Source organism: Lates calcarifer, linkage group LG6 (genome assembly GCF_001640805.2).
Source record: "Lates calcarifer isolate ASB-BC8 linkage group LG6, TLL_Latcal_v3, whole genome shotgun sequence".
NCBI classification, from domain to species: Eukaryota; Metazoa; Chordata; class Actinopteri; family Centropomidae; genus Lates; species Lates calcarifer.
This window is the reverse complement of record NC_066838.1, coordinates 10,950,275-10,973,891: the sequence shown is the minus strand read 5'-3', so window position 1 is coordinate 10,973,891 and position 23,617 is coordinate 10,950,275. Positions and strand designations below refer to the sequence as shown.

At 39.1% G+C, this 23,617-nt stretch overlaps 2 protein-coding genes across 3 annotated transcripts; both read right to left on the bottom strand.

The window, feature by feature from the left end:
* Positions 1 to 1,125: 1,125 nt before the first annotated feature.
* masp2 (MBL associated serine protease 2) lies at positions 1,126 to 4,705 on the bottom strand. 2 transcript variants are annotated; one of them, XM_018666202.2, is made up of 6 exons: positions 4,582 to 4,705; positions 4,286 to 4,508; positions 4,028 to 4,205; positions 3,232 to 3,363; positions 1,775 to 1,971; positions 1,126 to 1,527 (listed from the first exon to the last, which is right to left on the bottom strand). In XM_018666202.2, the coding sequence occupies exons 1-6, from the start codon at positions 4,587 to 4,589 to the stop codon at positions 1,354 to 1,356; spliced, it is 912 nt and encodes a 303-aa protein (XP_018521718.1). In that variant the 5' UTR covers positions 4,590 to 4,705; the 3' UTR covers positions 1,126 to 1,353. The 2 variants fall into 2 exon arrangements, with proteins under 2 accessions (XP_018521718.1, XP_050927489.1); XM_051071532.1 differs by having other exon boundaries at positions 3,232 to 3,336.
* Positions 4,706 to 19,849: 15,144 nt separating this feature from the next.
* Positions 19,850 to 21,070, bottom strand: LOC108876370 (somatostatin-1B). The gene is made up of 2 exons (XM_018665831.2): positions 20,699 to 21,070; positions 19,850 to 20,329 (listed from the first exon to the last, which is right to left on the bottom strand). The coding sequence occupies exons 1-2, from the start codon at positions 20,801 to 20,803 to the stop codon at positions 20,102 to 20,104; spliced, it is 333 nt and encodes a 110-aa protein (XP_018521347.1). The 5' UTR covers positions 20,804 to 21,070; the 3' UTR covers positions 19,850 to 20,101.
* Between the last annotated feature and the right edge of the window lie 2,547 nt (positions 21,071 to 23,617).

Sequence of the window (23,617 nt, the reverse complement as noted above, 5' to 3'; positions counted from 1 at the left end):
ACAATGCAATGCTTGACACAGGAAACCCCCTTTATATGTCTTTCTTCACATGCAGCAAGTTCATGCACGAGTTGCAGGGTTGTCAACAAAGTAGTGATTAGCCACCAGCCTGCTGGCTGCATGTTGCTGCTAGATATTTTCCCAACAGTTGGTTAATGGGCTTCATGGTGTGCGTAATTCCTGTGGAATTGGCTCCAACTAGGCTGAGCAGTTAGAAGTGAGTGAGGTACTGGAGCGGTCGATTGTGCTGTCATATGTCACGCTATCTTGGTGGATTAGATTATGAGTTAACAGTTGCTCAGGTAACAACTGCAGGTTTGCTCTGTAAGCACCCAATTGCCCCGAGGACTGTCTGGGCATTTCATGCTGGAAACAAACCTCATCCCATGTGGTCAGATGACTCTCAGAGAGCTGCACGTCCACCAGAGACCTTGCGAATCTGTTGGGTTGCAAATGCCAAGGTGATGTATGGGTCAGTACTTACCTTGTGTTGCTAAGTTTGTGTGGCCTTCAAGCTACCAAGTATGTAGCAGCATAACAGTTCAGTCAAAGTGAACACAGAAAAGGTAAAAAAAAAAGAAAAAAAGGCGCAAGTTCACAGAAAAGTGGCATTGGTGTTATTCTAAGGGACAAGAAGAAAAACTAGAGTAACGGGAACAGTAAAAATAAATCAACACAAGCACCATTCTTTCTCACATTAGACGTGCTTTTTTGCCCCACTTGTGGGGCACAGATGGAGGAAATGCTAGGGAGTGAATGCAAAAGTGTCAAATGAGAGGCAATTTCATGGGACTGAAGAACCCTATAATGGCTGTTTTGATAGAGGAGTAGAGCTGGGATTGCTGAGAACAAGCTGCATAATGTATGAAGGTTAAACGACTAGCATTCACCGCCTCTTAGACGAGACTGACTGACTTCCAGAATACTTTAAACAGAATTAATTTATATTTCTGCCAGGGCATTAAAATGTGCCTCCCTCTTCAGCTAGAACAGAGCAGAATAAATGTTTGCTTTCAGCTGCAGTATTAGGTTTTTTTTTTTTTAATCAAAAATCTCATCTGATCACAAAGTATAGCCATAGGTTGTATATTATAGTCACAAGACACATATAAATTAATATTGAAGCGCTTTCTTAGTCATATTTTATTAGCACAAGTAACAAGACAAACAAAAAGCACATTACAAAAGTGGTTAAAAAGGATTGTGCTCACCAAATAAAACAATAACAACTGGACAATAAGAAAATAGATACATGGTTGTGCTAAGTTGCCTCAATATTAAAGTCACTGTAACATTTTCAGGTAGTGTATAACTACAGATACAAGGCACATGTCAACAAGCCAACAATCAGACTTAAGTTAAAATGAGGGATTCAGCCTTAGTACTAGTGTACTTGATCTTCCATCCCTTGTTTTTCCCACTACTGTCAGATCTGAACCTAACATGCACTTGGTAACTTCCTGTGTCAATGCGGGCTGGTGGGGTTGATCCACAGAAGGGTCCATACTCTTGTCCAGTGGTTGAAATCTTGAAAAAGAGGAACATCAAATAAGAAAAAAGGGATGTTGATTCATTAAACGTTGGCCTGATTGATGTCCAGCCAAACTTAAATATGCAGGAAACCGCACAGACCATACGGTATATCACCCAAGAACAACAAGGCAGTGACAGATCGCCTCCACAAGCATGAGGAGGAATACATTGTTTATTCATCCTCACGTGCATGTGTGTAAGTGTGTGTGCATGTGTTAGGTTCTAAAGTTACATGACTAACCTTCAACATATCGTACGGACAGGGGGCTTCTAGGTGTCTCTCCACATCAAAAGGTTCCAGGAAGTCGAGGATTACTCTGTACCCCTCTGACAGACTGATGGTGTGGTCACACTGAATCATGGGTGGGTAGGGGTTCGGGTAGCCCGGACTGGTCAGAACCCCTGATGGCGAGGTCAACACCTGGCTTTGGCATGGCACTGCGAAGAGGAACTCACTCACTCAATAAAGTGCTATTCAAATGTGGTGGCATGTTTTATGCATTTTGTCCGTTCTTCTGTGTTCAGATCTTTACAAGTCGTGCATGTTCATTCAAAAACTGATGGACAAGTGTTATAATCCACCTGCAACTGAGAGTTAGAAAGTTGTGGCTATAAAAAAGTTTTTTGATTAGAAGAAAATATCTTTTTTCATTTTGATTGAGATATTTCCTGGCATCATAAATGATGGGATTCATTTAGGTTTGCATTATTGCCCTGGCAAGTGTGCAGATGTTGTTACAAACAAAAACAAATGAGTATTGCAAAGAGGCTGAGTTGCTGTAATTCATATAATTAGTACAATCTGTAGGCAGATAATCATTTTTTGCCTATTCATTGCATGATTTGTTTTGTCACCCCTTTTTCCTCTGGCAAAGAATAATAATTTAAGGCACATCAACTGGTAATTGTGATAAATTACCTAGTGTCAGTACACTATTAGCGCTGCACACAGGTATCAATTTTTAATGCCATTTTGAAGTTGCTTTTCCCTAAGGAATCGACAGTAATTAACCCTGCTTTACACCAGCTGGCAGAGATCAACTACTCAATGCATCAGTATGCCTTTTCAGTCTGAAATTAGTTAGCACAGGCCAGCTACGGTGGAATGAAATCCAATCTAGAACACTATCAACTGGGTGCCCTGTGTGAAATGTCAGAAAATTGTTTTTGGAAAATTTGTTCTGCAGTGCTGTGAAATACTGGGAGCATTTTGGAAGGCTTTTTCTTTCAATAATTAGGTGTAGATACAGGTTTACGGAACAGCTATGTGATCTCATTTCCTTTCACCCTTCTTTTAAAGTCTGAAATTAGAAACATTTTGTTTTTTAATTGCTTTTATAAACTCCTTAATACCACATCGACTAACTGTGCCAGCTGAGAGATTCAGCCAATATAATAGTTAAATCATTAACAAATGCTGTGAAATTAAAATATGTTGTAGTCAAAAGCTTCAAACAGAGGTCAATGCACACTAATGGACATTGCTTTGCTTTATTGCCATCGATATTGGCTGTGTCTGGTAGTGAGGAGCTGAGCAGTGTATTTACACGACTTTACAAGCCATATTTAAAGAGATCAATATACAATCAAACACTGTGTGCCAAGCTCTTAACACTGCACCTCGCCACACAGCTTTTGACTGACTTTGAGCTCAGGTGAACATGACTCTTAAGCTCTGATCTGTATAGGATCTCTTACCTGTGCAGGATCTATTGTTGTCATGTAGAAAGTATCCTTGTTTGCATGTGCAGTAGTATCCACCAATGTAATTGTGGCAAAAATGATCACACACTCTTTCCCCATCTACCTTGGACAGACATTCATTAATATCTGTGAGAGACAGAGAGGTTAGGAGAGTGACACTGCACAATAAATATGTATTTTTACATTCATGAACCTTTCTGGACTGTGTATGTCACCATAGGTAAGTTAAGGTAGATACTAGGTACATCTACTTTGTCTTAACATCAACTGATGATCAGATGTTTGAAGAACAATTTAAACAAAGGTGCTGCAACAGCCATGGAGGTGTGATTGTTACATCCCATTAAAACTCCAGGTGCATCAACAACAGAATACCATAATTCACAGGAAGATAAAGAAAGAGGGTCTGTAACAAACTTCATCTGGGAGGTGAGTGTTTTTTGTTTTTTAATGTAGGGTTGCAAGCACAATAAAAAAATAGGATGAAGTACTTGCCAAACTGCTTTTTTATTTGTAAATTAAGTGTTGTTCCAAAAACTTAGGTTGCACTTTATCCCTGCTGTGTGCCATTGCTTTGTTGTTATTCCGCTGTATTTATTACCTATAGTCTTATTTCTCTCTTTCTAAATCTGAATCTTATTAATATAGTACTGCATATGCTTGTAATGATGTAATCCTGCTATTTTGTCTCTAGAAACTCCATTACACTCCATTACATTACACACAGTGTAATTGCAGCTGGCAAAAATGTATCTGCCTTGTGGCAACAAATTTCACTATCCTGCGTCACCTTCAGAGGTGTAAAATGCTTGGAAGCCAGTGAATCGGCCCTCATTAGAGTAGTCACTCCTAAAGACCACTGACATGAGGTTCCCAGCTGATAGGATGACGGTGTTCCTCGGGGTACTTTCATAGTTCTTCTCTTCCTCACCGCAGAACCGCAAGGTTTCATTTCCCTCTGCCAAAACCTGGTTTGACAAGGTCAGAGGCCTTTTAGTACAGACTCCAATGCAGGTAATAGGAGTTGGAGTTTTTCTCCAGCATGTACCTGGATGTAGTCATATTCACACTGGTTGGAGGGTTCCAAGCTGAAGTGGGTGAAGTAGAGTTTGACCCTGTGGCCGTCTGGAACAGAAATGTTCCACATTGCGAGCTGGTTGTCGGGGTATGGCTGGGGGAAGTTGGGGGAGGTGAAGCTGCCATACAACCCTGTCATTTCCACACTCAGCGAGACATGGAGGAGGGAAAACAGGACAAATACACAGCACCCACTGGGCAAAATTAAGAGCGATGGCAGCACTTTCAAGAATTATTTTGCACAAAGAAATGCTAGCTGACACTCACCTGGCCATGTTGGCTTCACAGTCCCCAGATATTCTGTGTATTTTGGAAGGGCTCACTCCCGCTGATCTGAGGGTAAATGAACCTGGCTGTCCTGGCTGGCCGACATTTAGGCAAACAAAGTGAGACGGGCGCATGATCAGTTTGTCACCGTTCCCCACCCCCCTCAGTCACAGAAATCTATCAAACTGATGAATGTCAGAGTAATTTATATTCATTCTTACTCATTTTGCTTTATCACCTCAAAATCACTGTTCAAAAGAGGGAGATGATCGTTATCGTTATAGATGATTATACTAGATGAAACTAGAGTAACTGCTATTTCTTGCTATTTCCTTCAAATTCAGCAAAAAAAAAAAAAAAAAGATTGGCAGCGCTGAAAGCATCACTTGGTTGTCCAAATCATGAAACTAAGGGGGGAAAACACAAAATATATTGATTTTAATCTTTTTTTTTTTTTTTTTTTTTACATTTTTAAACATATAAATTAAGATATACTGTATTTATATAAATGAATATCACCTGTCACCTGTTTCACACCTCAGTGCCCTGTGAAATTTGTTTAGACAGTGATGCTGATCAGACCAGACTAATTATTTAAGACCTTGCTCTACCCTTGCTGAGCAGCGAGGCTGTTAAATAAAAGCCCCACAAAAATAAACACACTATACCCACAACATTTACAAGCCCAATCCTTTTGTTTCCACCTAATTACTATATCATGGATGGAAACAGTCAGTGGTAGAGCAGCAACTGTTTCCTAGTGAATAAAACCAGATTGCATCATGTTATTTATTTATTTTTAATTCTTTAATTTTTTTACATCTGCATCTCCACCGTGCCAAATGCTTTGAGGTCAGACTTTATTGTGAAAGGTTTTATAACGAGCGAATTGAGTATTCATGCTGTCTGTTTTGATGGAATACGGATATTGATGTTATTCAGAAGTGATGGGGCCTTTCAGCTAGCAACAGTTGTGCGATAAGTAAGCATATAATAACCAACCCCCATTTTCCCTAATGCTAAAGCACTAATGGCTAGTATTGAAGTGAATTACAATAATTATCCGCATAAACATCAATGTTAATTTCCCTTTTGCGAATGACCTCTCTGATGGTGCTCTTTTTAAATGGTGCCATAACCTGTCCCTTTTCGCCTGATTGTGAGCTTGGTGGGATGCTGAGCCACAGTGGAGTCTGCTGACAGCAGATGTTCTCCCCTTGGATATTATCCCGCTGCCACTCAGAGTTTGATGCACCAACAGAGATGAGTCCCTCCAAAATGAAACAAATAATTCCTAGAAAATCAAAAAGAAAAAAAAAAAAAGACATTTAATAATGATTGTGCCGCCTATGCCCCATGCGTCATTCAGGCCTAGGGTCTCATTTCCGTTGCCTCTGAAAGTGTAAATTAATTTCAATCTTCCGGACCTTTAGTCGCTATGATGGTCTTAAAGGTGAAAATAGAGAAAGATCCTGGGCTTTTTTTCACCTCAGCCTACCCTCCGAAGAGCTGTGTCATTAACCTCCTGACAATTTTCTTGTTTTGGGCCCTAAGTGCACTCTTCAGATACCCTTTATTTCTCTTTGGTAGAGAGAGATCTTCTTTAAACTCCCCCCATGTAAGAATATTTGCTGTTTTAAAAATGGAGTGACAGACTGTTCTAACCTTTCAGTCACCTCTCCTACATTTACTGTAACTGTAGACTTCTAAAATTCAGATTTTGTGTGATGTTGCCTTTTTTGTGTTTCTTTCTTTCTTTTTTTTTTTAAAGGTGAAATGTAAACTTCCCCTGCTCTGTATTAAAATATAACATTTCTAGAAATTAGTATCTATTTACATAATTACATATTGAACAAAATGGTACATGGTGGATGTTTGAAATATAGATGTAATTATTCACCCTGATGTTGTATGTACTGTTGTATAATGTTGAAATGGCTTAAGTTGAACCTATTCATATTCTGTCACAGCTTCAAAGCAAAAAGAAAATAAATAAATTGTAAGGATTCACAAACGGAAAGGGAGCCAAAATGCAGAACTGCTATGATAAAGAATGATAAAGAAGGGTTTATTGTGAAAAAACAGAAAAACTTAACGAAGGAGCAGGCAGGTAGGCTTCCAAACAAAGGTGGACTCAACTGAGAGTCAAAAACTAAGAATGCTGACGAAGGGGCAGGCAGGCAGGCTTCCAACAAAAGGTGGACTCAGCCGTGAGTCAAAAACTTCAAAAACAGATCTCCAGGGCGTGGCAGACAAGCAGAGGTAGAGAACCGCTTTCATGCTGGCAAACAGACGATCTGACGAAGACTGAAGTGAAGGACCAGGGTATAAATGCAGCAGGAGTCAGGTGAGGTAATGAACCAGATTGATGTCAGGAGTGTTTGATAGAGTGGAGGGAAACTCAGGTAGGAGGAGATAACCAGACAGCCACGCCCTGGAAAACAGACACAGACAGGGGAAGACAAACAGAAGACACAGGGGAGGAAAACACACTGACCACAAGAGGGGAGAGAGGCATACTGCCAAATAAATAAATAAATAAATAGACCACTTCTGTCCAGTTAATTGTTGAGAAAGACATTCACACATTCATTTGAATAAGGCACTAAACACAACTAATGTTGTCATGTTAGTTCTCCATGTTGAAAACAGTATTTTAGGGTTTGCCTTCACTGAGAGTAACTCCACTTTCTAAATGTCATTTCAGTGATTGTCAGTCAAAGGCCATAGCTGTAGTAATTAGAGGTTGTAAGACAGCCGATTCTTCATAATGTACACTTTGTTTGCGTTATTGACAGGACACAAAAGATTTTTTTTGGGAGGGGGAGGGGGCTAGGGCTGTTATCTGCACTGCAGTGTGATCTGAAGCATAAAAAAACAGCAGCATCCCCCTAAAATGCCTGCAGCTACTGACTACTGACACCAGCACCTTTTCCATTTCTTCCAGATCATGCTCTTTGTAGCTGCTCAGCTTTATAACCTTTTCACACCCTGAGGTCATCCCTTTCACACCTTTAGGTCATACCTTCAGGTGTGAAAAACCTTTCCTTTCATTTTGTCCTGCCATGGACTGGGGGCAGTATTCAATAATAAAGATTGAAAACGAGAGGGTGAGTGGCACAATTAGCACATCAAAGCTTAAATGTGAATCAAGAATCAAACACAAGAAAACAATGATAATATATTATTATCTTTAAATATTGCGTTGCTCACTTGTCGTTTCTGAATTTTAACTAAAAACCTGACACTGACTGACTTAAGTGATGATGTCCTCTGAAGATGGAAACTGGAGCAGCTCTATAGACAGAGAATAATGGAACAACTACTGACACAGTTACAGCAGGCATGGTGTTTTTACTGGGATATGAAGACATTTTTGATTCATAGTTAAAAGCTCCGCCTTCAAACAAAACTGGCTTGGATGGACACAAAGCCATAACCAGCACATAACAGTCGACCTAGTCACTAATTCACTGTCAAAGGACTGACTCCAAAAATCATCAGTCAATCATCAAGTGTCATTCATTCAAATGTAAATAGGTAGATTTCCAGCATAGAGGGAAGTTCTCTATTTGTAGATTTCTGCCTTTCTGTCATTTTGTATTAGTGGAATGCATTAAAGGAGCCTTAATTGCATTTTTTTTTGCCAGTTTTAACTTGATCAAATAATATTTAATGATGCAACATCGGGGACTTTGGCATTTGCATTTATATGAAAAGCTTCATGTAGATACATCCTCTTATACCTAAGAGGCTTCTAGGTGACTTAAATTAAACAACTCAAAGCACAAAACACATTCATTATAAAAGCTTCAGGATGCAGTTGAATATTGTGACAAGTATTATACATGTGCGTCACAAACAAAGAACATATGCAAGATATTGCCTAAACTCAGTGGCATGTTTGTGCATGTACCCGCAGATAATTTGCTCACCAAGCACATGCAGAGCTGAGCATGCACTCAAAACGTGCAGGATACACATGGCATTTGAGCATGATCAAATGCTGAATGTCCATGTGCGCAAGACAGACGCTGTCCTCACAGGATTGTTTCACCTGCTTGCTGTACCATGCTGTAATGAAGCGCTTCCTTCCTTGAAGTCAGCCAGTCATTAAATAAAGAATCTTGAGATCAATTGAAACGACAGTGACTACATGCATCTAGCTGGTCAACAAAAGGCAGTGATAGAGATGCAGGGAGAGAGCATTCAAATAAATGTTAAATCAGATGCTGAAAGGAGACAAATGGGGAGAAGTTTCTGTTTTTTTTCTTTCTCATTTTGTACAATTTTCTGATCTCTCTGCTGGTCATGCAGTAACCCGCTACAAGCACAGCTTTGCCCTGATTCAGTATCTCTTTGAACATCTTGAGCTGGAAACAAATTATACTCCCAGACATGCGAGTACACTTTGCGAGTATATTTACCCCTCACTGTGACATCCCTCTGCCATCTTCATCCTCACTCTCATCCTATTTGTCCTTTCCACCGGCTGCAATCACAGCAGTCTCAACCACCCACATGCTGTAAACTGTAATTAAGGACTTGAATAAGTGGGGATGTGTCATTTGAGCTGAACACCAAGGAACAATGTAGAGTTAATCCACTGTAATTTGCTTGTCCACTGTAGTTATGAAAAAAAAAAAAAACGATGGAGTTTAGGCGCACTACCTGCCACAAATAATAGACAATTTAAAGCAGGCGCAGGCCAAAATGTCTCCAAGAGTCAGATAACCATCTACTCATTAGTCATTGTCTGATTTCAAGTCACTTGGATCAACACATTTCAGTGCAGAAATGTAAAATGTGGACTATGAGGAACATCCACATTTATTTCACAGAATTGAGAAAACAGGTTTCATGTATCATTGCCTTTGGTTTTTCCAGGGTCTCACTCTCATTTTCAAACCCCAAACAATTCCCTTGACTTGAGCCTCGAGGCCAGATGTTCACAAGCTGGGGAAACAGAATTGATTGAATGCCGTCAATATATAACTAACATTGTTCTTTGCTGTGAGGCGAGAAGCAGGTTCGGTTTAACGTTTCCATTAGCATTACTATTGTTCTCGTTCATTGTGCGTGGGTGCAGAGAATATGGTAAATGGCACAAAACAAAAATACACCTGGAAATGTCTCATAGTGCTTTCTTGCAAAAGACTCATTTCAATTTTCTGCCTGTTTTTCGTTTGCCTAGAGCTTTCTCTAGGGGTGACGTCAGAGAAAATTACAGATTAAATGCTGTTGGTGCTGTCATCTTGGTGGGTGTAATAAGTGATCAAGACAAAGAAAAATCAGGTAGAATGATCTCACAAAGTGATTTTCAATTTGAGAAACACAGCAGTCTTAGAAATATAAAAATTGCCTTTTATATTTTACTTTATTTTATTTTTACTTTAATTTACTATATTTTACTTACTTATTTTTCCTTTTACAAATATCATATCTTCTAAGAGGCTGCTCTGCTTGTATCAGAAAAGTACACAACAGGTCAGACTGACCAGTGCTTCTCATGCAGGATTAATTTTGTGGATGAGGAAAGTTTCCAGCTCATTCAAATCAGTGATTTAAGTCTGACTGCCATGTTTGACAATTAAAACAAGTTAAATTTTACTGTTCTAAAAAAAAAAAAGTTCCATTTGGCTGATTACTTCTTGGCTATATAGTTATTGTTGTGGTTACAAGACAATATCAATAGTTTGATTTGTTCATTGACAATGGTGCATGATGGTTAATGCTGCACAATATTTACACAAATGCACCTTTTAGTAAATGTGGTTAATAAATACATAAAGGGGAAAAAAAATACATTTTAAGGTTGAGAGACTGTAGCTTTTGAAACATTTCTCAATTATCTTCAAAAATCCACATAAATATATCAGCGAGCGTTGTACTGTTTCACTCAAAGATAATTATACTAACTACCTTGGTGCATTTACTACAAAGTGTCCCAATTGCTAAACCCACATGTTCAAAGTATAATTCATTGTTCAGCCCTGTTCCCAACATCCCCTGATGCTATTGATCAAGAATGGCTCCTGATGAATTGATGTTGAGCCTTTTTGTGCTGGATTTCATTCCTGACGTCAGGCCCATTACTCTTTCAATTTGGCCTGGCATGGCTCTTTTTCACAGATAACAAATACGGTCATTTCCTTGCTAATTCAAACAGGCCCCAGCTTTAGCAATTCAGTGGACAGCCATAAGGCAGTAAAGCAGTCGGTGACGTAGATGCGAAGAAGCAATGATGAGAAATGGCACACAGGTGCTGCTCCTGCCCCTGAATCCTTTCCTTCATTATGGTGCCTCACTGCCACCGTGCTTTTTCCTTCATTATGTTTCAAACAGCTCTCTGGCACAAAACTACAGAATTACAATTTAAGACTAAAAGAGAATTTTTAACTTAAGAAAATAAATAAATAAATAAATAAAACCACTGGCTCATCCAGAATTACTCAGTGCTCTCAAATCACAAAATTGCTCACCTCTTTGAAGTCCTTGGTAAGCCTGCAAATGATCAGCAGTAACTTTCTTATAACATCATACAATTATGAGCCAAAACATTATAATCACCCCTGTTTAACATGCTGATGGTCTTATGTGTGCTGCAGAACAGCTCCAGTCCACTGAGGCATGGACCCTACAAGACCACTGAAGGGTCAGACATTTGCAATAGATTGTTTAAGTCCTGTTAATTGTGAAGTGGAGCTGCCACAGATCAGACTTGCTGCAGCACATCCCCCATAACACCCTGTCACTTGTTTCTTGGTTTGTCCCTTCTCAGACCACTGTCGTAGGCACTCACCGCTGCTGACCAGGAGCACCCCACAAGCCTTTTGTTATTGTCAAAGATACATCCACATACCCATATCACTGATATGAAATTATATAATAGTGCTGACAGGTCATGACTGAATAACTCCAGCAGGGATATTAATGGGGGGGCTATTTCTTGTATAATTGATTAAACATTTTCGGGTCTGTTAGGCTTGAGAAAAATGACGGTCAGCCTGAACATTAAACATGGATTTCCAATATGAGTAATGGCACGACTCTCTCTCGCAGCAGCGGGGACTTCACATGCCATTAATAAATGAAAAACATCACTGTCACCCATAATGCTGTGGTGACATTTAGGATCTCGGTGGCTCACACTGTGTGTATTTGTGTGTGTGCGTGTGTGTGTGTGTCTCTGCACAGAGACCAGGACATTTGACATAACAGGATTTTGTGTTGTTAGAGCAACTGCAATCAGGTGTATTGTCATCCCACAAGGGCCCAATTGTCCTGAAAATAGTCATAAGTAGCACTACATGCTGGGAGAAAATAACATTACTTGAGATCCTCATCTGGTGCTGTGGCAACAAGTCTATTACAGGTGCAAAGGTTGAGCCAAACAAGGAGAGCTCGGGTAGCTAATCACAGGAGTGTGTCCCTTGTGATTAGAGACCTATACTGTGCACATCATACAGGACACTGCAGTGCTTAAACAAGACAGTCAATATCATGATATGGTGCTTTCTTCCCTCCCTGCAGTCCTATTCTTCTAATGACACTATCAACATGAGTGGCTCCTGGTCATGAGTCTGACGCTCAGCGTAAAATCCAAACTAATGAACTGTGACGGTAACTCCCACTGCTTTATCATGATGGATCACATTCACTCTGATAGAAGTTTAGTGACTATAATACAGCAGCACTCAACAATTGAAAATTATAGATAGAGGCTATATGAGTGTATATGACTTGAGTGCTTGACTTGTTTTTTTCTCTCAACGTCCAATCAGCTTCCCTCATCATACGATTAATGTTGTAGAGCTGCTGAAAATAGCCAATATACGCACACACTCGGGTCTCTCTTGAAAATGAGATTTCTATCTCAGTGGGATCCACCTGATAAAATTAAGGTTAAATAAACAAATAAATATAATATTCTAATTTCAGTCACTCTGAATCCAGTAGAAATTGGCCTTGGAGCTCACAGCTCACAGAAGGATTTGAAAGTTGTTCTGTGTAACCTTGAGACATGCAGACAACAATAATTTGCTTGGACAACACCTTCTCATAGAAGGAGTCAAGACAGATGAACTGATGAGATTAGTTGTCAGTGTAGAGAATTATTCAGTTTGTCAACGAAGCACAAAACAATTAATCTTTACATGTTTTGCATTGTCACTAGAGGTACAGCCCCATATCTGCACTGCGATGCAGCTGCTACTTCTCTACCTTGCTGACTAACTTTACAAAAAGTCAATAGTTTTTGTGTGAAATATTTAGAGGAAAAGTCTGTATGCAATATTTTATGTCTGGCAGTATATCATCCACAGAGATATAGCCTTCTAATTCAATCCAGCCAAGGGTATAAACTGATCCCGCTGTTTTTGTGGGTCTAGCAAGTGTAACATTTCCCTTACCTGCAAAATATGAATATAACCTGCTGAGCAATTTTAGGTTGGTTTGCCATCAAAATGGTTATAGCCCTCAAGGATTGAATTAGGCCAAAAAGCTTTAAAAGGATGTCATAAACTACATAGTATATGGAAGATATAAAGCATTATCACATAATGTATCCTGCTTTTCTGGCACTGTATTAAATCAGAGAATTGGACAGTGTGTGCGGCAGTACACAGTAAGCTCTGGGTGATAACAGCATGACAGTGTTCAGATGTCAAGCTCACATGTTGGTCATATGTATATGGTATGGTATGTTAATGAGTTAACAGCTTCAGCATCAAGCTTCAGCTCTTATGGCTAAAGAATTGTTAGCGAGAGAGTTGTCCTATACTTTGGCTTATAACTGCATACAGACAAAACCAATGAGATTCCCAGCTAATTAGCGAATGTTAAAATTAAATTAAAATAGCGAATGTGGTAAGTATTATAACTGTTAAACATCAGTACAGTGTCATTTTGAGGATGTTAGCATGCAGATGTTAGCATTTAGCTCAAAGCACCACTGTACCTACACGCAACCTCACAGAGTTGTTAGCACTGTAGAGTTTTAGTCATATAATCGGGTCAAAACCTTTTTAGTTTTTCTTATTATTTATTCAGTTTTTACTGGTGGTCCTAATTTCGAGGTAGATGTCATTATCTGAGCAAACTAACAAGCCTCATTTTAAGACATCTCATATTAAACTTATAAGACTGCTTCTTTTTGCTACGTAAATGTAACTTATGGTTTGCATCCTACAGCACTTAGATGTCATTCTTAACTAAATCCTTGAAAACCTGTGTTTTTCTCTCATGCCACAGATCTGCCCAGCTTCCCAAAGAAATGGCAACCAGAATGAACAGGGTCACTATAGTGACCACCGTTCTGCATCCCTTCCTCCCACTGGTGACAGCTCATTTTCTGAGCCACGGCTTTAGCACTGAAAGAGCAGAGGGCCCTATAATGATCAGCTTTTAGTGCTGGCACTGGGAGGCTGAATAAGCCATCAGGCATCATTAGGCCCTGGTGGGGAAAACAATCTCTCCATTCCCATCGGTGCTCCCAAACAGAAGAACTCTTTGGGAAAAATATATCAGAGACACTTCACTCTGTGTTGTGTGCGCCAGAATACTTTGTTCTGTAAATGCTGGGCATCATTCAGCAGTCAATGACTCCACATTCTTGATGATGTAGCTCCTAATGATGCCTTTGAAAAGCATAATTTAATTAATCTGCAACATCTGGTTGTCAAAATTATCTGTCAACATCTACAAATCTTTACTTAAGCTAAAATCTTGATTTAAAAATTCAGGAAGCAGCAACTCATCAACAGCAGGAAGACACGAAATCTGAATATTTTCACCTGAATAGAGGAAGTCACTAATGATCTCTCAACAGAGTGATGCAAACCTGTCACGTACACAGAGAGATGGGTCCATTATTCCTACTGGGCATGTCCTTTCCTTAGTACATTTTTAAAAATGGTTACATATATATTTATTTTACTTCAAAATGCCTCAGCTAGTCACCCATACTGCATTTGTTCGGTGCTCTGGATACTCTACATCTAAAATGTCACAACTAAACAAATTGAGCCAGGCTGACAGAGATGAATAAGGCTACCGCAGGCACTGTGTCCAGAGTCGCTGGGTTAATAAAGTACAAGTACATGTCTACGGATGGCACATAATTTCCATCTGTGTTTTTCAAACAAAACATGTACATCCACTTTATAATGTAGCAAATAGAAATTCAGGAAAAGTATAAGGAGTGCTCTCCCATTCTTATTTTTTTTAAAGCAATGATGTAAAATTAATGTAGTTATGTTGTTTTATATTTCCAATTTATTCCGGAACACACTGAATTAGTACGTGCTTTGAGGACACGACACATTCTATTAAACACACGTCAGCTGCAGTAGCCTGAATCTCTAAAACATTTAATTTCAAAAGATCATTCCAGTCCTTTTCATGTAAATTATTTTTATCAGCATGAGCCTTTGTTGATAGCATTTGCAGCACACAGGAGAGGACACAGCCGTTCTTTCAGCGGGGAACCTGCCTGTTAACACCTTTCCTCAGAAGCATCAGCCGAGCACTGGGTGTTAATTTGGCCTGTCTTGACCGATCAAGGCCAGGTTAGGGAACCGTTTGATGTTAACCGTTTCTAAATTTTCTCTAGTGCAGGAAGAAAATGAGTTCTGACACATCTGTGAAATATAGAGACAAACACGATGATTATGTGTCAGTGAAGCAGCTCACAATATAGGTGAAATTATTAAATATAGTATGCGTTTGTGGGTGACATCTTATGTAAATTTACAGAATGATACAGTAAATCCTTTTGAGTGTAGTGCCAATTAAGGTTGAAGTTTACTCTCAAAAATAGTTAGTTTGGTGTTAGCCAAGACAGTGAAATCATCATGGACATATGAAATCTCCTCACTCCTTTCTAGTCTGACAAATATCATTCTAGGTTACAGTCAAGTTCAAGGGTATATTGTCATATACATTTCAAAAGTACAGATGTATATTTAAATGCAATAAAATGCATCTGCCCAGTCTCTGTCAGCCCTTAAACTAAACTATATATATATATGAATATATGAGAATAAGTTAAAAACAAACAATAGTTAAAAACACAGTAATAATAACCCCACAATATACTAATGAGTCATATGAAGGGTGGCACGGTGGTGCAGTGGTTAGCACTGTTACCTCACAGCAAGAACCGGGTGTGGAGTTTGCATGTTCTCCCTATGCCTGTGTGGGTTCTCTCCAGGTACACTAGGTACTTCCTCTCACAGTCCAAAAACATGCAGCTTAGGTTAATTGGAGACTCTAAATTGCCCATGGAGGTAGAGGTGGCTGATTTGAGCTCTAATGCTGGCCACTGCTATGAACTTCTCTAAAATGCACATTTGACACAAAGCTCTGGTCGCACCACAAAGTGGTGCAGTGACATTAAATTTGTGTAATCGTTGCTAAATAATTGGTTCTAAAGTCTTAGTGAAGGAGTCATGCAGTTATCTCACAGGACTAGTATAAGCCCCAGGTGGACCTTCTTTCTATTTCCTGTCTGTTGTTCTGGTCACTCACCCCTTTTGTTCACCATTTTACACCATTCAGTTCAAGAAAAAAAAAAAAATACTGAAGTCATTGCCCTCTTGTGAGGCAGTTAATACTCTGATAGAGCTGGGTTACATAAAACTGAATGGTCCAGCACAGCCAATAGCTAATGATAGCATCCTCCATCTTGGACTGTCTACTCTCCTCCACTGCCATTATATTTTGTTTGTTGGTGCTTATTTGTATGAATTTTTGCTATTGCTAGCACTATCAATCAATTTTTGTCTACTAGGGGCAAAAGCCCTGACATCTTATCATCCTCTAAAATTGTTATTGCTAATATCAGTTGCCTGTTAAACATCCAGAACAAACAGAGCAACAATGATTTGGAGTTACTGACCACCTGAAAAATGTCCTGTGATAGCTCTGTTTTGGTTTCCCTTAACACCTGAGAGAAATGTTTGTTAATATAGCTTGCTAAAAAATCATACTTTCTTCATGAGGTAGATACTAAATACTAGTATTTAGTAACTAGCTCTAGTTACTAAATACTAGTATACTAGTAGACAAATACTAGTATACTAGTATACTTGACAACTATACTAGTATTTGTCTACTGTTTGGCATTGGGCTGATAATACACAGAGGATTAGCCTGTTTGGTGAAAACAGCTTCCTGCTGTTGCTGGAAACAGGGCTGACAAAATGGTGAGAATAAATCTTAAAATAAATGTATGGGCTAGAAAACCAAAACAATTAGCTAAAATAGGCCAGAGGGCTCTGTGTAATGATATTTATTATGATGATATTTATCTGTGGTTGTGTCCCAACACCGACCCCTTTCAAACTACACAATGTTGTTAATGAAAATATTGATTAACCAAGCAAACATTCACATGAGGATCTTTGCCTATTGTCTTATTAATGACCTAAGATGCTTTGAAAATATTTTGCCTTACTAGATGTCCACCAGTCCTTTTATACAGTATGCTAATATGTATTTGTAGATGTGCATATTTACCAGTCTAATTACCCATCTAATTTTGATCCTCAGAAACCACTCTTATTATTTAACATGAAATAAACATAAATCACTAACCATACATCAGGATGTACCACCAGCCTAATTAATGATATCATACTATACAGTCACATCCCAAGTTTACAACTATTCTCTACATTTATGTAACCACGGTGGGTTCACTTTGAAGTTGTTTTTTTTCCTCCTATGAGGAGCACCAACAAAACCTAAGTCTTTGTTATTTTTAAACACCGGCACATATGAAGTCACATTTAAATTTGAATTACACGGTTAGGCCTGAGCACTCCCTTCCCTCCTCCTTCAGATCAAAAGGAAAGCCAATAAAATGCTTTGCTTGCAGGCATCAGCTTTGATGTTGCTCCTCTGCATGCTCATTTGAGCCCAGGGGCATAAAGTCAGGAGTGGACAGCACCTCTACTGACATCAAATTGTTTTCTCTTATCTCAGCCCCAGAGATACTGATTGGTATCAAATGCTGTGTTTTTTAGCACTTTTTAGCATTTTTTTAAATCTTATTTTTTTTTATTGTTTTTTCACATTCTTTGTATTTTTCAAAATGATTGTTCCTTTTATTCTGCCACTGCACCGTCTAGTTATTCTCCCACAAGTTGTAAACCGGGAAATGTGTCATTTTGATATGGTTCTTTTTATTTTGCGAGTGAAAGATGCTGCGTGATGAACTGTAATCAAGTAAGCCTATAGGAGCCTTTGTTTATTCAGTATCGTTAAAGGGAGCGACAGTGCAGAGTTCCCAGCGGTTATGAGAACCATGTAATTACATTGCTTTGAAATCTGTGGAACTGTAACTCACCATCAAGTGCTGTTTTCAGGGGATTTCAAATTGTCTTTTTTCAATAAAAACTAGAATGGATCATTGAGGAGCTTTTCTCTTCAACTGTCTCAAACGTGCTCACAGTGATGATAAAAGGGGGGAAAATGTCATCACTGTGCCCTTTAAGGTTCCACCTGTAATTGAATCACTATTGTGAACTTATATTAACTCATGTCTTTGCAATAGAATTGAAAGAAGAACATTTATGACTCATTACCTGCTATTCATTTTGTTCAGGGAGATGATGAGGCAGTGACCCACCTGAAAAGAGTGCATTGAAACTACTCTAAGCTTTGTCGTGGGATGTGTAGGATTCCCACGGACTGGACTGTGGGCTATTTGAGAGTTCACAGATTTCATTTGATTAGCGCCTTCAGCCTCTGCTAAGCAATGGGTTCAACTCTGCATTGCCAGTTTTCATGCAGCACACACAGCTTGTCTTGATCAACAAAATGCAAAGGCGTTTATGTATAAAAAAAAGAAGTGCCAGAAAGTTTTGTCATGTTTAATATCACAGCAAGGACCTAAATAATGCTACGAAAGTGTTCTTATGATTGTTAGTCATTTGCTGTTCAGCTATTCAGTGCAAAGTGTTGTTCTTGGTTTTGTTTGTTTTTGCTGAATTGTATGATTGGCCAATCATATCACAACTATTAAAAAGCATGACTTATCTGCCTCATACCGCAGTATACTTCCCCTGCATGTAATTTACCACATGAAATACATTAGTTCACTAATTGGGGCTGTGGGCTCAGGCTTGAAAATCAATATTTGATTGTAGGCAGCACCTAGTTCACGCTCTACCTCCATAAGTGGTTATAAAACACACACATCACGGTGGTTGTACATGCCACAGGGGCTATGAGACCGCGTGGTAATTGTAGTGTGACTGATTGGGAAGTGAGCCGCCAGTAGCCAACGCAGGGTCTTGCTTTGCTGCAAGAATCGAAAATTGGGTTGATAGGGTTACACAGGGAACACTTCATTATCTCAACATGGAACAGCAGCCTTGTCTGTGCTTTTCGATATCAAACAGTGAGGTCAGATTAACATCAGCACAGAGGAGATTTTTCTGACTGGCAATTTTCTTTAAACCTGTCATTTTGAACATGGTTTATTGTTTGTTTGTTACACTGTTTCATTGCACAACAGATTTCCACCTTCCAGGCTACATGTACTGTAAGCTCTGTCAAAGGAAAAGCATCGAGTAAATACAGGGAAGCTCTGAATTTATTTATGCTCCTATCTTACTTAAGTTTAACAACCTGTGATACCTGTGACTGGGAATTAATAAGGACCACTGCCTGGAAAATAATCAAACATATACAGGTGATTCACACTGCAAATTCTCACCATCAAATTTGGTTAAAATATATTTTTATATATATTTATATTTGTAAAGTACTGAGGCACAACATCATTGTTTGGATTTAATTCAGTAATTGCATGATTTTTATTAAATGTGGAATTTTTCTTCAATTTTTGTTTCTTCTTTGTGGAATGTTGAATATTTTCTTTTACCATATTTCTTCAGCATTTTTTTTTTTTCACAAAGCAGAATTTGTAAGATACACACATTATGAATTACGCTCTGTTACCTCTTAAGAGCAGCACTGAAAAATGATGATAAGCAAGGTGAAAAATTCTGTCTGCATTCTCTCTGTGCCATTTACTACCACTACTTTTTGGTACATGAAGAAATATATTTGTGTAATGGAGGCAAACAATAAAATTTAAAATCTGAATTTTAGTGCAGTCAGTGCTCTAATCATAGTAAAAATACAGCCATAATTTTAGCATGAAATCTGACTTTGCTTTTATATTGTAGAAGCAGGTGGAAAATGACTCCTTCTTTTCTGGACAATTTGCAAACAACAATTAACTGTTATTACCATCTCAAATATTATATCCATGCTTTATTGTTGACCCTGAAAGAAACTGTTACATACATAAATACATACATAGTATACATAAATAGATACATAAGTAATTAATATTCAAACAGACACACTGTCTCAGTGAAGTCCATCGATGTTGCATGTCTGACTGGTGTAGATGATATGTACAGCTGAGGTCAACTACAGTTCATGTGGAGCTGGGAGGCAAGGTGTACTGGCGGAGCTGTGGGGAGATTTTTTTGGGGCACTGTTAGCAGGAGGTGAAAGTTTTCCAGAAGAAGTTTTTACAGGGGGCTTTGCGGTCGCGCTGAGGCAACGATAGCCTGTTGTAGACAGCCCTCTCCTCTAGACGAGACTCCAGCGGCTCCTCAAGATCCACAGGTGCCACTTCACCCGGCAGCATGTTGGTGTCCAGAGCTCCGTCCAACAAGCCTGACACCAGCTTCAGGATCAGCTCCTTGCGCTCTTTGCTCAGCTCCTGATCAAAAATTACATAAAGAGAGGAAATCATTATGGACACTAAATCATGGAAAATGTTATATGAAAATGTTTATATGTTGCACATGCCTTATTGGGAAGCTCAAAAATCTTTTTTTTCACTTTTCCCATTTAAGATGGTTCACAGGAAGGATTAAAAACTGTTTTAAGTCTCTACTGAAAATTACTTCAAATGCAAATTGGAAATATCACCCGGTATTTATTTTTACTTAATTCAAAAATTCACAAATAATTGTGAATTGAAATGATTGTAAGTTAAGATATTCTTTTTAGAATTCTAATATTCAAGCATTTTTTCCCACAAAAAAATTAAGAGAAATTTTCCCTTGAACAGTAATAATCTCCTTACCCTGTTCACATGGATAGGGCTCCTATCCTCCACAGGAAGCACGGCGGCTGCTCTAACGCTGAACAGAACCCCCATGAGAGCTGCTAACACCACCAGGAGCTGCATGCTGTGAGAAGAGTGCAGGTGACAGACCAGAGTCACAGGAGCAGGAGGCTCACAGAGACAGGAGTGTGTGAGGGCGTGAGGGAGTGAGTGAGTGTGTGTGTGCGTGTGTGTGTATGAGTGTGGGCGTTTGAGAGCAAGGAGTCCGAGCAGTTCAAACAAGCCAGAGATCCAGAGGAGAGTGGTGGAGAAAGTGCAGTGCAGTTGGTGGCAGCTGGTCACAAGATTTGGAAACCACCACTTTCTTCTGCTTCTACCTCCAAAGTCCCCTCACTCTTTTATACGCCTCTCCAACCCCCCCCCCCCTCCGCCGCCCATCTGTGTGCCGCTGACGTGGATGGTGGTGGGTGTATGACGGAAGGGTGGAGGGTGGATGTGTGCGTGCGTTTTGGGGGTGGGGGGTCGTGGGCATGGAAGAGGAGGGGAGATAGAGGGGTCAGCACAGAACAAATGGAACGATAGAACAATTAACCTTTTTGACAAATTGTGAGGTGGCTGTGTTGTGGAAGCATCTGCAAGAAGACAACGTCACTGGGCTAAAACCAGGTTTTGACATCAACATGTAACTAATGCATTGGCACTTATGATAGACGGTCTCAAACAAGACCTCTTCAGGAAGGTGGACGGACAATACCACAACTCATCAGCCATGTGATACTATAGGATGTCCTCCTTAATACTCAAGATATAAACGGTCACATTTCCCTGTAGCTGCAATAAAAACATCTAGAAGAAATACAAAGTGATCACAAACAGCTGATCGCCTACACATCCCAGCAACAACATCTGATTTCTGTCACACTGCTCTGTGAGTGTCTCTCTGACACCTGCAGATTACAATTGAACGGTCTGACACTCACCATGACTTCGGGAAGTGTCGAGGAAATGCACATCACCAATCTAGTAGAGTAAACGTAGTTGTTAAGAGAAAAAAAAAAAGAAAAGAAAAAGAAAAGGCAGTTTAGTTCCAGATGTATGGAGCAGATGGCAAACTTTGGTCTACATTGACATAGGCAATTTGGTAGATTAAATGTGATAGTTTTTTCATTGCTTTTTTAAAAATTAAAAGCAAAACAATGACCATGAGAGAGCAATATATTCCAGTTGGATGTATTGCAGTGACTATTGTAGCTGTAACTGTGACTGTAGCTGCTGTTCAGTTCAGTTCACACTATAAACAAAGCTGTTTGGATTCAACTACCGAGAAAACATTTACAGCCGCCAGTCCACATTCAAAATGACTGCATTAACCAAGCCTTATGTACAATATTCTCTGAAAGTTTGCCCTGATGGGCACTGTTTATATGATTTCTATACTGCAACATTAACTGAAAACACAAATTAAACAGCATACAGTACTTTTTGCTCTTCTCAAGTGATTCAAAATGCATTTGTCTGCATTTGGTGGTTATTCAAAATCATATGTTGTAGATTACATATGGACTAATTTATGTGTCATGTTTCTAGAGACTGTGACCTCGGTATATGATTAAATAACATCACTTAATGTAGTTTATGGCTAAAAAAAAAAAAAAAAGCCAAGACTTCTGTGAGTGTAAAGTCCAGTCATACTGGTCTATCAGCTAACTCATTATGGAGAGCTGATTAAAAGCATAAAACATGAGATAAAACAGTTTCAAGTATTTGAGAAGCTGACCATAACCTCCTGGGTATGCAATAGCACAAATATAGTAGTTTGCTGTTCTGACGTCTTTCGACATTGCTACCGGCAGGGAACATACAGTACTTATATTCCTGTATGCCTTGGCTGATATGTTCAAATGGATTTGATGTGCTTTAAAAACAGTTTTTGAGGTATTTTCTTCATACACTGCAGAGCTGAAAAAGGCCCGGAGCGAATCCAAAGATTAGCTGACTGTTGAAATGGCTATATTGGCAATTCAGTGTTTGAAGAATCTACAAGTGGCCCTCTTAGAGGTGTCTGCTGTTCAGCCTGCAAGAAACTTCAAACAGTGGAAAAATGTCAGCATGACGAGTGGTATATAGGTGCTCCCAGATGTTACTAATGTGCGTGGAAGTCTCTGTTTTTCACTATATCTACTTCAAGTGCAGCCTCCAGCTCTGCCTCAACAACTCTCACAGAGATCACAAAGGAATATTGACTCAAAAATCATCTGAGGATTTCGTGTTGAGTGCTATCTGTTAAACCGGTGAATCTGAAAATGTGGGTAAATCTGTCTAAGTGCAATGGAAACACGTAATTTGTCTTGCATGAAAATTTAAAAGATGAAGTAATGTATTGTCATCAAAGTTCTGTTACCGCAGCAGAATTTTTAAGCATATCGTTAAAGCACATAAAAAATAATGGTACTTCCTTTTTGTTTCCTGTATTATGGCATGTGAACGCTCATGGACATTAACGCATGAGTCCAGCCATCGCAACGCATTATAACTGCAGTATGACAGTAATGTATTGCATGGTTGCAGGTTGGTCACATTTACTAGAAAACCAGCAAGGACTGAGGTCTTACACAACAATAAGTAGAGTTGATGCAACTGAGGGCAACAGTAACATTTCACACTGCAAAACACCAACTGATGCAAACAATTTGGTGGAGCCAAGGGGCTTTTCATCCAAATTCAAAGAAAACTTTAAATAAGAAGATGTATCCTCTGAATATGCATTTTTTGAACAGCATCATTTAAATACATTCCTTTATACCTGTACAATATGCAAAACCAGCTTACACATAAATAGAATAAAGGGCGCCATCTTGTGGCTAAATATTGGAACTGCACTTGAATCTCACTGGTACTACAGCACCTGCAAGACTTTGTTAAAGATTATGCCTTTCC